The 13,379-nt window shown below is 27.5% G+C and overlaps 1 protein-coding gene across 1 annotated transcript; it reads left to right on the top strand.

Moving 5' to 3' along the window:
- Positions 1-5,103: 5,103 nt before the first annotated feature.
- LOC100814296 (ethylene-responsive transcription factor ERF098) lies at positions 5,104-6,260 on the top strand. The gene has a single exon (XM_003536797.5). It carries the CDS (start codon positions 5,484-5,486, stop codon positions 5,895-5,897), a length of 414 nt encoding a protein of 137 aa, XP_003536845.1. The 5' UTR covers positions 5,104-5,483; the 3' UTR covers positions 5,898-6,260.
- Positions 6,261-13,379: the final 7,119 nt, after the last annotated feature.

The raw sequence follows: 13,379 nt of genomic DNA, 5'->3' as shown, positions 1-13,379 counted from the left end.
AAAAAACAATTAGGACTTGTTTCTTAAAATAAATATAAAACTACTTTTTTATTAGTAGATCAATAAAGATTGATAAAAAAAATGAACTTATTTTATAAAAACGTGGATTTGAATCCGTTCCTGGTGTGAGAATTTTATTGATAAGTGATCTATAAATATTCCTTTCAACATTTAGTGAGTCTTAAGATATACTATGACATTGATAAGTCATGAGTTTCAACTCAACTCATCTTTTTATTCTTTAAAAACATAATGACCTATACCATTAAGGCAATGCTCCTATAGATCACCACGTGTTTGACATTTTCACAAAAAAAAATGATTTTTTCTCTTTTCCTTTTCATTTCCTTTTTCCAGGGGCAAAAATTACGTTATTTCTTTGTGAGTTCATAACTGTATATGGAATTCAGAAACAACAAAAGGGGAAAAAGAGGATTAAAGTCATAAGAGTAAAAGAGTATCCAAACGTGCAAGAGCCACCTCCTTGACCATCCAAATACAATGGACGCTCTACTTTTCAACGTGGAGCAGAAGAGCCAAGCTCCCTTCACCATCACGTGCCAAACGCTTTTGTGCCCAATTTTTTCAACATCAAACAACGCTATTCTTGCACTTGAATTTTTATGCCATTTCTTTTATACCTATTTCATGGAAAAATAAACAAAAATATCATTTTTTATCTCTCTCCCCTATATGTCAAAAGAAATTTGAATTCAAGTAGAAAAAAAAATTAACTGCTACACTAGGAAGTGAAAAAATTTTAAATTTTCTTCCAACCATCTAAGTATAGATCGAATATACAAAAATACTAAGGAAACTTCAAATATTTTTGTCTAACATTTAAAAAGTCCAACATAAATATCATCTAATAATAAATAATTTTATGATAAATACATTTATAATATTAAATGAGTTTAATTTATAAACATTGTTACTATAAATATTTTACATCCACAATCAACCAATTAAAAATTATATATATCAAATATAGCTTTTAAGATAATTATTGTTCAATAAAAAATTATTATAAAAGTAAACAGACTTATTATTCCTGATTTTTTTTTATTAAATTGATTGAACATGTAAACTGTCATAATCTCCAAATTTTAGCATTCAGGAGTGATCAAGTAAGCATTTTCAATGCTTTTTGTTTATTGTCCTTGTCCTTTTCTTAGAAAGTTTCTTTTATGTACAAGGCAATGATATCTGTTTTGGACCAACAAAACAATTAAGTTACGTTGGATTCTTGCTTTTTCTCTAAAGCTCCATTTGTTAAAAATTTTGTGCTCCAATATGTATTATTAATGAAATTTTAGATGTTTGGTAGCTAGATATATAATGGTAGATTTCTAATTTTCAATTGCTGGCAAAGCCCATGTAAATCAAGTTATTGGCTCATTAATCCACACCCACAATTCAAATCCGTTTTGAACCGAATTCATATTCATCTTAGACAAAAAACAAAAACCCTAGCAGCTGCAGGTTCCCTCTGTCACGACAACACACGCACACCCTCCTTCAATCCGTGGTGTATTTTCGTGGCCCCAGATACTCCCACACGCAAAGAACTTCCACGCGAGCTCTGCTACATGCATCAGACTCAAGGTTTCCCTCAAAGATAAAAACATGATTTTCGTTCATGAATTCAAAGGTAGTTTACACATGTTTGGCAAAATGTTATTTTTGAAAGAGTGTATATATTAGTTCGCAAATTTGCAGTAAAATCCACGGTAAACAGTAGCATATATAGACTGCGTTCTATCACAACAAAGTTGTGTTTTTCTTGTTCAGCATGATCTCCAAATGAATTTCAACCTTTAACCAGTTTCATGAGTTGTTAAGTGGTGGATTTTGTTTACTTTGTGTTGTTATCTGTCCTTTTTATTATTATTGTTATTCAATTCAGATATGTATCTGCAGAGGCTAGTATAAAAGATGCTTTCAGCTTATGATTCTTTAGTTTTTTGGTGTTGTCAGTTAACTAAAAAAAGAGTTCATTGTGCATCTATTGGTTTGGAATGAATTTGCCACTGCTGTCATGGACCCTTTTCCTTTTCTTTGTTTTTCGGATATGTTGTCATATAGCTTTTGCTCTTAAACACTGTCATTCATTCACTGCATATCATGAATTGGATATTCTCTCATGCCAAAGCATTTTCAAAAGCTTAATGTCTAATGGTTAGTCCATTTAAATGATTTTTGTTTCACAACATTTCATGACCTTTTAATTCCTTTCCTTTTATGTACATATTCTGTAATAGAAACCTTTCATCTAGAAAACTCACCGTTCCTTTTAGTGTTGATTAAATGTTCCTTGTTTTGATTTCATGTTACAGTATATATATGCCCTTTAGTATTTGCTTCTTCATTTGTTCCTCTTTTAACCAAAGGGTAAATAGTTTAAGAGTTTTCTTTTAAAATAATGAACACTTTGTTTGTTAAAACTAATTTCTTAACTCCTTGGACCTTGATAGACTTCTTCTAAAAAGCATCGAAGCTTTCTTCATCTTTTTTAAAATAAATAACTAGTAGATCGAGAAATAATTTAAGTTATGTGCAAACTTTCTTTTATTTGTGTTTTTAATTTAACGGATGTTAATAATAATAATAGTTCCACAATTTAATTAAAACAGATAAGTTACTAAGATAATAGAAAAGAGTTAATTGAATGTGATATCATTTTAGTTTTAAGGTTTTCGAACACAACTTGTGACAACTTAATGTTTTATACTTTCTATCTAAAATAAATATATTATATTAAAACAAAATAAATTTATTTGCTTCTAAGAATTGGCTTGGATGTATACCTTTATTAATTTTATATCTTAGGATATATGAATGGTGGCATTTCGGAAATCATATATCTAATAAGCATAATAATAAAAAAATAATAAAACATTAACTGTCTTTTCCAAAAATCATAATAAAATATGCTTCCCATTAAAAACTTTTTTTTGTCAGTTATTTTATTATAGAATGAGATAAATATTTTAAAAGTTAAAAAAATGATTTGCTTAATTAATTAAAGGTATATATTCGTGACGAATATAGGATGTTAATATTTTGCACACAGAATCAACTCCAGAATTTAAATTTAATATCAGAGACCATTTTTTTCAAAAAAAAATTTCGATAGTTTTCTTCAAAATAAATTATGACGACTATTCCTCTACTTTTAAACCATTTTCATCATCTCGCCGCAATCCTAGTTGCAACGCTTACGTTAGACAGTTAACATGACGACGATTTTTCCTTAAATCACTGATAATTTGTTTGTCTACATAATTTAGCTACTAATGCTAGGAGTAAAGTAACCTCCACAAATGCAAATCTGTTCACAAAATTAAGGCACGTATACATTGCATCCACCATTGTGGCAGTGCTGTCTCTTGTAATTTTGGGACCTTAGGGGAATTTTACAGTTAAGTTGCATTTTAATATAATTTATCAATTTTTGTTTTATTATTTTTTTACATTAATTTTATTAATTAAAGTTTAAAAATTTCTCTCATATCATGTCACTCTTATTTTTCTTCATGATTATGTTAATCTCATTTGTCAGCTCATATAGGCTATTGCTTTATTCACTTGTCAGTTGCTTTTTGCACTCTTATTTTTCATTTTAGAATGTTCAATCTAAAATGTAAAATTATATTCTAAAATCACTTTCTTTTTCAGCTTTCAAAATTTCCTTTTCAGAACATAAAAAAATCATTAAAAAAAAGTGCAACAAACAATTTGGAAAGTGTAGAAAGCAACAACCTAATATTTTTATTTCTATTTTCTAAGCCCAAAACATCCTTTTAATCTTAGCCCATCCTATCAAACACTTAACAAATTAACTGATTATCAATGCACATAATTTAATTAATTAAAATAAAACAATCATAATTAAAGAAATTCAAACATACATACTAACAAATTAATCTAGTTTCTAATTTTTTTATTAGCTGCAAAATAAATTCATTTGATTGTTTGCTAAGCAAACTTTTTTTAATAAATTCTAATATTTTTTGAAAAACTACTTGAATTAATATTTTTTAAAATGATAGTTTTTAACTATATTTAGTAAAACTAATTGAAAAGCTAACTAATAGTAGCAGGAAACTAAAAGAGAAAAATTAATTTATTAAATTAAAAGTGTTATAAAATTAGTTATTAAAATAATTGAAAAGCATAAAATAGTCTGAATCAAATTTTAAAACTATGGTCTTAAGTACGTTTTTCCAATACCGGAAACTGTGCTCAGCAATGATGGGTACACACCACACAAGGACAGCACAAGGATTCATTTTCATGCTATTAACGTGTGCAGCGTGTGTCACGTTAAGTTTGAATTATCACCTCTTGCACCGTTTCAAAATACCATTCATTTTTATACACTAGTCATTTTTTTAGACATTTATTCTTACTTTAAATTTCGCAAAATAGTTTTAAGATCGATGTGCGTATATTTTTTTAGTGCCTAGATGTGCGTATATTGAAAAGATAAAATATACGTAATAGGATTCATTTTAAATATTTACAAGTTCGTGTGAATTTTTATTATTATTCTCTTTATCAATAATTTATTACTTTTTTTAGAGTGTTTATTTGATTTTTTTATTAATAAATATTAATTATTAGTTTTATTGGCATGGAATATCAAATTCATGATTTTTTCTCTCTTTCCTTTAAGTATTCAACCAGTCTTATATCTCTCTAATGTTTATTTGATAATTAAAAGGAAAAGTATTTTTTTAATAATATTTTTTTATTTATATATACTGATATAACACAGTTGTATGCTCAAAAGACTTAAACTAAAAATTCTTAATATATCATTTATCTAACAGATATACAATGTCATATATTATAACTTTAACTAATAAATAATTGCTTCCGTATAGTATATCTATATATAATAATGTATACTATTTATGCATTAAAATGTTAATATACCACTATATATTATTAATATAGACTTGCAATGTCAATATTAATAGTTTAATTTTAATTACTCGAGTTAGAAGTTATTTCTAATATTTGACATTTTCTTAATAGTAAATGGCACCTTTCTTAAGCTCTTTGATTGAGGATTGGGTAAGAGATGGACTGGAAGACTTTGTTGAGGTTAGAGAAAGCCCATACATGGTAGACATAAGAGTAAGTGTTTAACTATTGTTTTTTCAGAGTAGATTCTTTTATTGCGGGGAATATTTTTATATAAAAAAAAACCGCTTATTCCTTTATAATTTTTTATTTTTCACAATAATTACATAAATAAAGATTTTGTTAATATTTGTGAAAGAAAAACCAGAATATCTCTTCATGTACGTTCATTATTAAGACAGATCGACGACTCCCCATTTTCTTTTGTCACATTTTTCACAAAGTACCCTTGTGAACACGATCACAAAAAGGTGTCCAAATTAGATAGCAACGTAAAGGATGTATAAAATAACATTGATGATTACCCTAATTAAGCCAATTAAGCATATTCCATGGTGAAGACCCAAAAGGAAAAGCATGACAAGTTGAAGGAGAAGGGAAGGAAAGAAGTCCGGTACCGCGGCGTCCGAAGGCGGCCGTGGGGCAAGTATGCGGCGGAGATAAGAGACCCTTCTAAGCAAGGGTCACGGTTGTGGTTGGGGACTTTTGAGACAGGTGAAGAGGCAGCTAGAGCATATGATCATGCAGCCTTTACCATGAGGGGTCATGTTGCAATTTTGAATTTTCCTAATGAGTACCATTCTCATCATGTCAGGGGCTATTCTCCAAATTTAGCATCATCATCATCTTCCATTACTCATGCCGGTGGTGGACAACAAAGGCAAGTTTTTGAGTTTGAGTATTTGGATGATAAGGTGTTGGAGGAGCTTCTTGAGTTTGAAGAAAACAAGGTTCAGAAAGGTTGAGGGTTGAACTACCCTTCTTATTTTTCTTTAATTTGTAATTTCCTTTTCTTTTTCTAACTATCTTATCATGATCCAAGACCAAACCAAAATCGTTAGAAAAAAACAAAAAAGAAACCCTTCATTGTCCAAGTTTGCATACTGCACTTATGCCACATTTTGTGCAAATGGATATATATTACTGTCAAGTTTCACAAATCATCCTTTCATCATAGTGCTAGAGTAAGAGGCAAAGAATATCAAAGGGTCTAGTCTGTTTTGTAATTTTTAATAGTGTCAAAAATAATAAAGTGTCAAATGATTTAGTACATATTTATGAAGATAAATGTGTTAAGATGCTATTTAGTACTAAGAATAATATGTCAAAAGATCACAAGTTACACACGTATATATTCTTGACACATTTTATGGAAAGATACCATGTAAAAAAAAAAAAAAGTTTTATCTAAAAATGCCAGAAAATTTGGAACTAGTAAGATATGCGCGTCTTATTCATTTTTCTTCGTATAATTTTTAGTTTTAAAATGTTTGTTAATCTTAATAAACATGGAGAATTTTGGTTTTAGTTCATATGAATTTTAGAATTTTTTTCTTCTAAAAAAAACCTATTATCATTTACTCATATGTTGTGACATTACATGCCATCTTAGAATAGTCATTAATGTGACATGTTTAAAATGTATATTAATCATTTTAAAATAATAATAGAAAACATTTCCCAGGTTAGTTGGTAGCACATACAGATGAAGCAAAAGGAGTGACGGATTCAAAAAATTTATTTAGTGGTGGAACAAAGAAATAATTTATAACAAAATGGTTTAATTTTTTTCCTCTAACTTATTTTGCCAGTTTAATTCGCTATTTTTTTATTAGCATGTTCAACTAAGTTATGTGTGTTTTTTTTTTAAATAATTCAATTAGGTATTTTACTTTTAAAATGTTTGATTAGGTACTTTATTTTTTTAAAATGGGTTTAATGTGGTCTTATTTAAAATCAATTTACATTCTACTTATTAAAACTTTGGGAGCAAATGAAAGAATAATGAACCTAAATTGAATCTATTTTATAAAATAAAAGACTTAATTCAACCTTTTAAAAGTAAAGAATCATACTAAACCATTTTTAAAAAACTACAAGACTTGATCCAAGGAATAGTAACTAGTGATAGCAATTTTTCCTTTTCTTTATCTATTTGGGATTATGTGAAGATGTGTTTTTATATTACTTACTTACTAGATTTTTAATACTAGATGTGTGAAAATGGTAAAAATTAAAATAATAAAGTCATAAAATTGATATCAATATATTCTCTTTTTTATCTTATAATTTTTTTATTCATTTTTAAAAATATATATTATGAGGGCAAGACTTATATTTTATGGGGGCAAATTTTTTTTCTTAAATATGTTTAAAAAAAGAAAATAAAAATCTTGTGGAAACAATTACCCTCATAGCTCCTAACATGCATCTGCCACTAAGTAGAAGATTAAGGAAACATTTTATTACATGTGTATCTTATGTTGTGTTTGGTTAGAGAACATAAATATATAAAAATAGAAGATTTTTTTAAATCAAAGTAAAGTATAAATAGTATGGATCTCATATGAAATCCACAAATTTCTCTCATCCGCCCCCACCCACCCCCCACCCCAATCAAACATGCCTTAAGGATGATGTGAGCTAGATGATTTTATGTGTGTTCTTTGGTAATTGCTTCATGAACCTAGGATTCTTCTCGTACATCCATCAAATTATTGTAAATTTTAAAAATATTCATACTAATAAACATACAGATTTATAATCCATTACGAGATTTATAATCCATTACGAGATCTGTATATGAACTGACAATCTATTTATTATAATTAATTTTGATCTAATAATATATTTTTTTACATATATAAATTTTAAATAAAAATTATAGGTTTTATAAAAATTTATATATGTAAATAAATTAATTTAGATCATTAGTTTTAAATTAACTTATAAAACATTTAACAAAAAATCTGTATTCTGTACATAAGAATCATGTGTTATGGATTACGAATTGGGATGTCTATTGTTGCATTGTGAATTTTTATATCACTTTCACATATAGTCGGGGCCCACTTTTTATTTTTTATTTTTGTTTATCCTCTCTCTTTTTTATCTTTTGCCTGTGAAGAGCACTGTCCCACACTATTAGTTTATCAAACACTATTAATAATTGAACAAACTTTTAAATCAATAAAAAAAGATAGCCTAAAATTCTCGGAAACCATACTCTAAAATATAAGCAATTGTTTTTGTCATGACGTTCCTGAGTTTTTATCCATTTACGTGTGAATTGAACATGATTCAAACTTGGCTGCAATGATTAACAACTACGTGATCCTCTCTAAGCTGGTGTTTGTTTCAATGGATATAAATAAATATGAAAAAAATATATACTTTATTCCGTGAAATTCATACATCTTACTTTATTTGAATTAAATTGTTTTTTATTTCATTTTTCTCTATTTTTTTTTCTCTCTAAACTAAACACATCCTGATTTCCCCATTTTTCTTTCACCGCGCTTTGGCTGGAGACATTGTTATAAAAAGAGAAAAAAATGTGATTGTGAAAAATATTATGGGTAATGAATTGAATAAACTCAAAATTAGTCCAAAGACATGATTTGAGATGAACAATTAATTGTGTGTTAGTGTTGGCTAGATTTTTTTATTATAAAATTTTGGATTTTTTTTATGAATTAGAAAATTAAGAAAAAAAACACAATTAATTGTGTTAGTTTTGCTCATGAATTTAAACTTAGTTCAGAGACTTGATTTATGACATACAATTAAATAGTTTAGAGCCTTGATTTATGACATACTCATAAAATTTGTTTGGATAATTTTTTTAAGAACTTATAAGAAAGAAAATAAAAAAGATAAAATGAATTAAACTTCTTCATAAGCTAAAATCAATTTATGCAATTTAACTTTTTCTAAAAGTTAAATGAAAATATTTTCTATAAAAATTAAATGGGGAAATTGATTTTAGTTTATAAGAAAAACTTAATTTATTTTATGTTCTTATTTTTCTTTTTTATAAGTATTCATGAGGAAATCAGTTTATTCAAACAAAAACGATAAACAAGTTCAAATTAAAGTAAGCTTATTTAGTGTCAGTATGGTACGTATGCCTCGAACGAGATTCATAAGCACTTTCACATATTGACAGCTTCTAATTAAACCAAAATTGGCTGTTAATTTCAAGGCAAACTCAAATATGCTGTATAAATTTCTTTATTGATTAAAACATAATATATTATTGGCTAGGTTCCCTCATCAAACAAACGGAAAACATTATACGCTGGTTCATGTTCTTCATTTACGTCTTATATGGCTATTAGTTTGAGTTTTTTCGCCTTTATATATTTTAATACTCAAGTGTTTGGTATGAAACGGTGATGGAGATTGAAAAAGTTTGAGGAGCCAAAACAAAAACAATTTCCCCCAAATGAATATTAACAAAAAATTATAATGTACTGCCTCTAAAGAGAAGTCTAAAGAACCAAAGATCCTTATAAAATGTATGTGCTCATATATGTGTTCGTTAGTGAGATCTTTATATTTTTTATTCTTTAGGTTATCCATATAAAAGAAAGGATAAAAAAAAAGTTAACCTAGAATCAGATAATGAATAATAGCAACTGATGATCATGTCAAAATTAATTAAGGGAATACAATTACCTGCCCGATGATGACAGTATAATAGTGTTATATAGCGTCATGCTTGACAATCGGATTATATGATATATATGGTTAGAAATTCAGTATTTTTTTTTGGTAAAAGAAATTCAGATCTTTATAGTTTTTTTCTTTTTTGAAAAGGCAAGGGCCTAAGCCCCCACCATCGCAAAGTAGTCTTCATAGGTCATTATTGATAAAGAATTAGTATCAATTATGTGAAGTAATGGTTGAATATATATAACGATTAAGGATTGAATTTGAATTGTTTCTTGTCACGAGTTAAAGCATAAAAAATGTGATCATTTCTGTCCACTTTTTTCTTTGTCCAAAAAACTGAATTTTAGAGAATTTTATAATTTTTACATAAATTTACTGAGGTTGGCACAACCTATATGTTCACATATACAACCTATCAAAATGAAGACCTACCACTCTAAAAACTGTGCATTTATTTTATGTACGCATATAGCTTTTAAATTTTTATAATTGTACTCCTAAATTATAAATTAAAATATGCAATTCAGAGAGTGAAAATTAAATTTTCAATTAGACATTTTCGATATTTTTTTCTCTCCATTGAACATGTGTTTCACACACTACTACTAAAATTAGTTTGTATATTTTCTCTCTCGACCTTTTGTTTACTCATTCTTGAGTTGATTCCATAGATAACTTGAAAATATGTGAATTATGATAGTAATGTTTCATCATTGTGGTGAGTTTATTTCGGGTTATGAGTTGTGTAAGCAAGTGTAAAATTTGTTTTCTAAATCAAAATGCAAATGTTGTTGCTTGTTGATCAAGTTGTTGAATGACATAATTGAACTCAGAGGGGCTTTTCTTCTATAGATTCTCATAGTTGAGTTCTTAGTTATGGTTGGACTCTTCCAAGTGTTTTGTACCTTTGCTTTTATCAGTATATCCTGAGATGAGTCTTTGGTGGTGTAGAGGTTGGGGTGCCAACAAAGTAGAAATGTCAACCCCTACTCCTTTCCTTTTCGCTTATCCTTTTTGCTAAAAAAAAAAATGGAAAGGATAAGTTGTTGTGAGGAATTGAATTTAAAATGTATGATGCATATGATGTTTGAGTCACGAAATAGTTTTGGGATTTGTGTGCATGGTGGATGGAGGTTTTAAACTCTTGTTTCAGCTACTAATTAAAGCATTAAAGAATTGAAATACAACCTATTTAATTTAAAGACCAAGTGAAATGTTGCACTAGCTAAAAGCGCACCTAAGTGTGTGTAAAATTGTAAATACTTGAAATGGATACATGTGTATGTTGCTGAATTGTATTCCTTGTATTTAACCTATACTACTATTTGCATTAATTGACGGGAACATTCTATATGGAATTCAATAAAACCATTTGGACTCAAAGATCGGTTAATTATCAAATTTATCTGCATTTTTTTTTATTTCTTGCATTTTACTAATTAAGTTATTTTTTTATTGTATTGTAGATAAGTATGTTAAGTCTAGGTTTAATTAGACTAAAATAAAAAAAATAAAACACAGATGAAATAAAAGATTAGATAAAAGTTATGAATTTTTTTAAAATAAGAGACCAAATATTTTTATTTTAAAATAAAGGTACTAAAATTACCGATTAAGAAAAATAAGAGGAGAAAAATAAAATTTAAGTATTTTTTATATTTGTCTCGTATTTTTTATATCATTTAATAAATCTTTCATTTTTTCCCTTTTTTTGCCATGACATTTCCTTTTTTTCTCTTTTTTTTATCTCATTTTATTTCACTCGTTGCATTGAGAAAAAAAAAATCATTAGCCAAAAAATAATATACGTAAGTAGCACATATCATACATTTCTCCAAATACGACAAATAAAGAACCTCAAACTCAAAGTGCCAAAAATGTGTTTTTGGCATCAATCAACAGCCATTACTTTACCCATAGAACCAAACCACACCCAGAAATGAAGGATTCAAATTGTCAAGATCTTCAGTTAGTCATTTGGAAATTGTAATGAAAAAGGGACCTGCACCCTTGTACCCATGCAAGAGGAAAGGCATCTCCCTTCCATTTTCCTTCACATTGTTGGCCATGAAAACCCTTTAATTTGTCTTTACTTGATATTACCATATAAGCCATCACTGGCTTGAAGAAATATATGGCCATTAATTAAGAAAATGAATATATAACAAAGTAAAGTTGAGAGCTGAGCCTGGAAATAAAAATATTAGCCAGTACCATGATCGATCTTGCCAAAAAAAAGAAAAGCTAGTGCCGTGATAACCTAAATTTGAAAGAAATTAAACTACAAAAACTAGTCAAGTATTGGACGATGATACAATTTTTAATTACTATTTATTAAATACATAATTATTTTTTTGTGATATTATATAAATATTTAATAAAATAAAATTATTAAAAGATGATATATTTAAAATTATTCATAAAAAAGATACGTATAGTTCATTTAAAAACTTATAATTTAAAATTTTAAGATTTAGGTTTAGCATGAAATATGTGTTAATAAAAAAATATATTAAGGTTATATTTTGTCCAAGTTGATTCTAGTTGATTCTAGTTGGATAATTGGGTTAATTTGTTGGTATTTGTTAAGAAATTTAATCCAAATTAATCCAACTTTATTCAAGTTGTTTCTAGTCGGGTCAATTCATTAATTAATATATAATATATTTAAAAAATGAAAAAAGTAAAAAGAATGAAGTGTCTAATTAGTTTAACTTATTCAAAATTAAAACATTTAAATATGCAAAAGATAGCTAAACAATAATCATAAACAATCTAACCAAAACCAAAATCACAGTGTACGTTATACAAGAAGTTTAAAATAACTCACAAATAAACCCCTTTAAATTGGTTTTGTGTGTAAGAAGCAAAGAAAATCAAATTTTCTTTACTTTTACACAAAAATAATATTTTTTGTCTGAAAGAAAATCAATTTTTCTTTATTTTTCACAAAAATATATTTTTTGTCTGAAGAAAATCATTTTTTAATCCAATAAAAATCAATTTTACTACAAACGGAAAGATAAAAATTTCAAGCTATGGGCCATCACTTACAATTTGACTCTCTTATTATTCGTTCCAATCAAACTGTTTATCATCAGTCATTTAATTATGTCTTGTCAAATCAAACACAATCTTAATGATAAAAAAAAATATGTAGAGAAATTTATTTTTTCTCTGACAAATAAGGAAGTTATATTATTTTTAAGAGTAAATACTCCAGTAGTCTAGTTTATTATCAATTGATTTGTTAATAATTTTAGTGAAACTAAGATTGTAGAACAGTAATCTCAAAATGGGCTTTCTCAATAGCTGCATGCATATGTGAAAGTCTTAAATTTCAAAGATGTCTATTGATTGATGGGCTAATGTTTGATGTTGAAAGATCCATCAAATAAAGTATCCATACTATTCGGAGGACTATTAAAAGATTAGCCAAAATCTTAGTTTTGGTGACATTGGGACAAGTTCAAGGGGAGTGAATCTTGATCATTCAATGTACCCAGTTCCAATTTTGATTTTTGAAAGCTATGTATGCTACTATGTTCTATGGATAATGATTCCTCATCACAGACTAAAACAAACAATTTCGTAGACAATTCATTCATGCTTATAGGACCAAGATAAAGGGTCATTTTCATTTTGGCTTTACATCTTCAGCCATGCATGATCTATAAGTAAACCTTTCACATTAACCCTTTGCAACCAAAATCAAGAAGATCCAGAAATTCACATACAGGTAAGTAAATAACTATACGTTCGAGAAACTT

This window comes from Glycine max, chromosome 10 (assembly GCF_000004515.6).
Source record: "Glycine max cultivar Williams 82 chromosome 10, Glycine_max_v4.0, whole genome shotgun sequence".
Lineage (NCBI taxonomy): Eukaryota > Viridiplantae > Streptophyta > Magnoliopsida > Fabales > Fabaceae > Glycine > Glycine max.
This window is presented reverse-complemented; position numbering and strand designations above follow the sequence as displayed.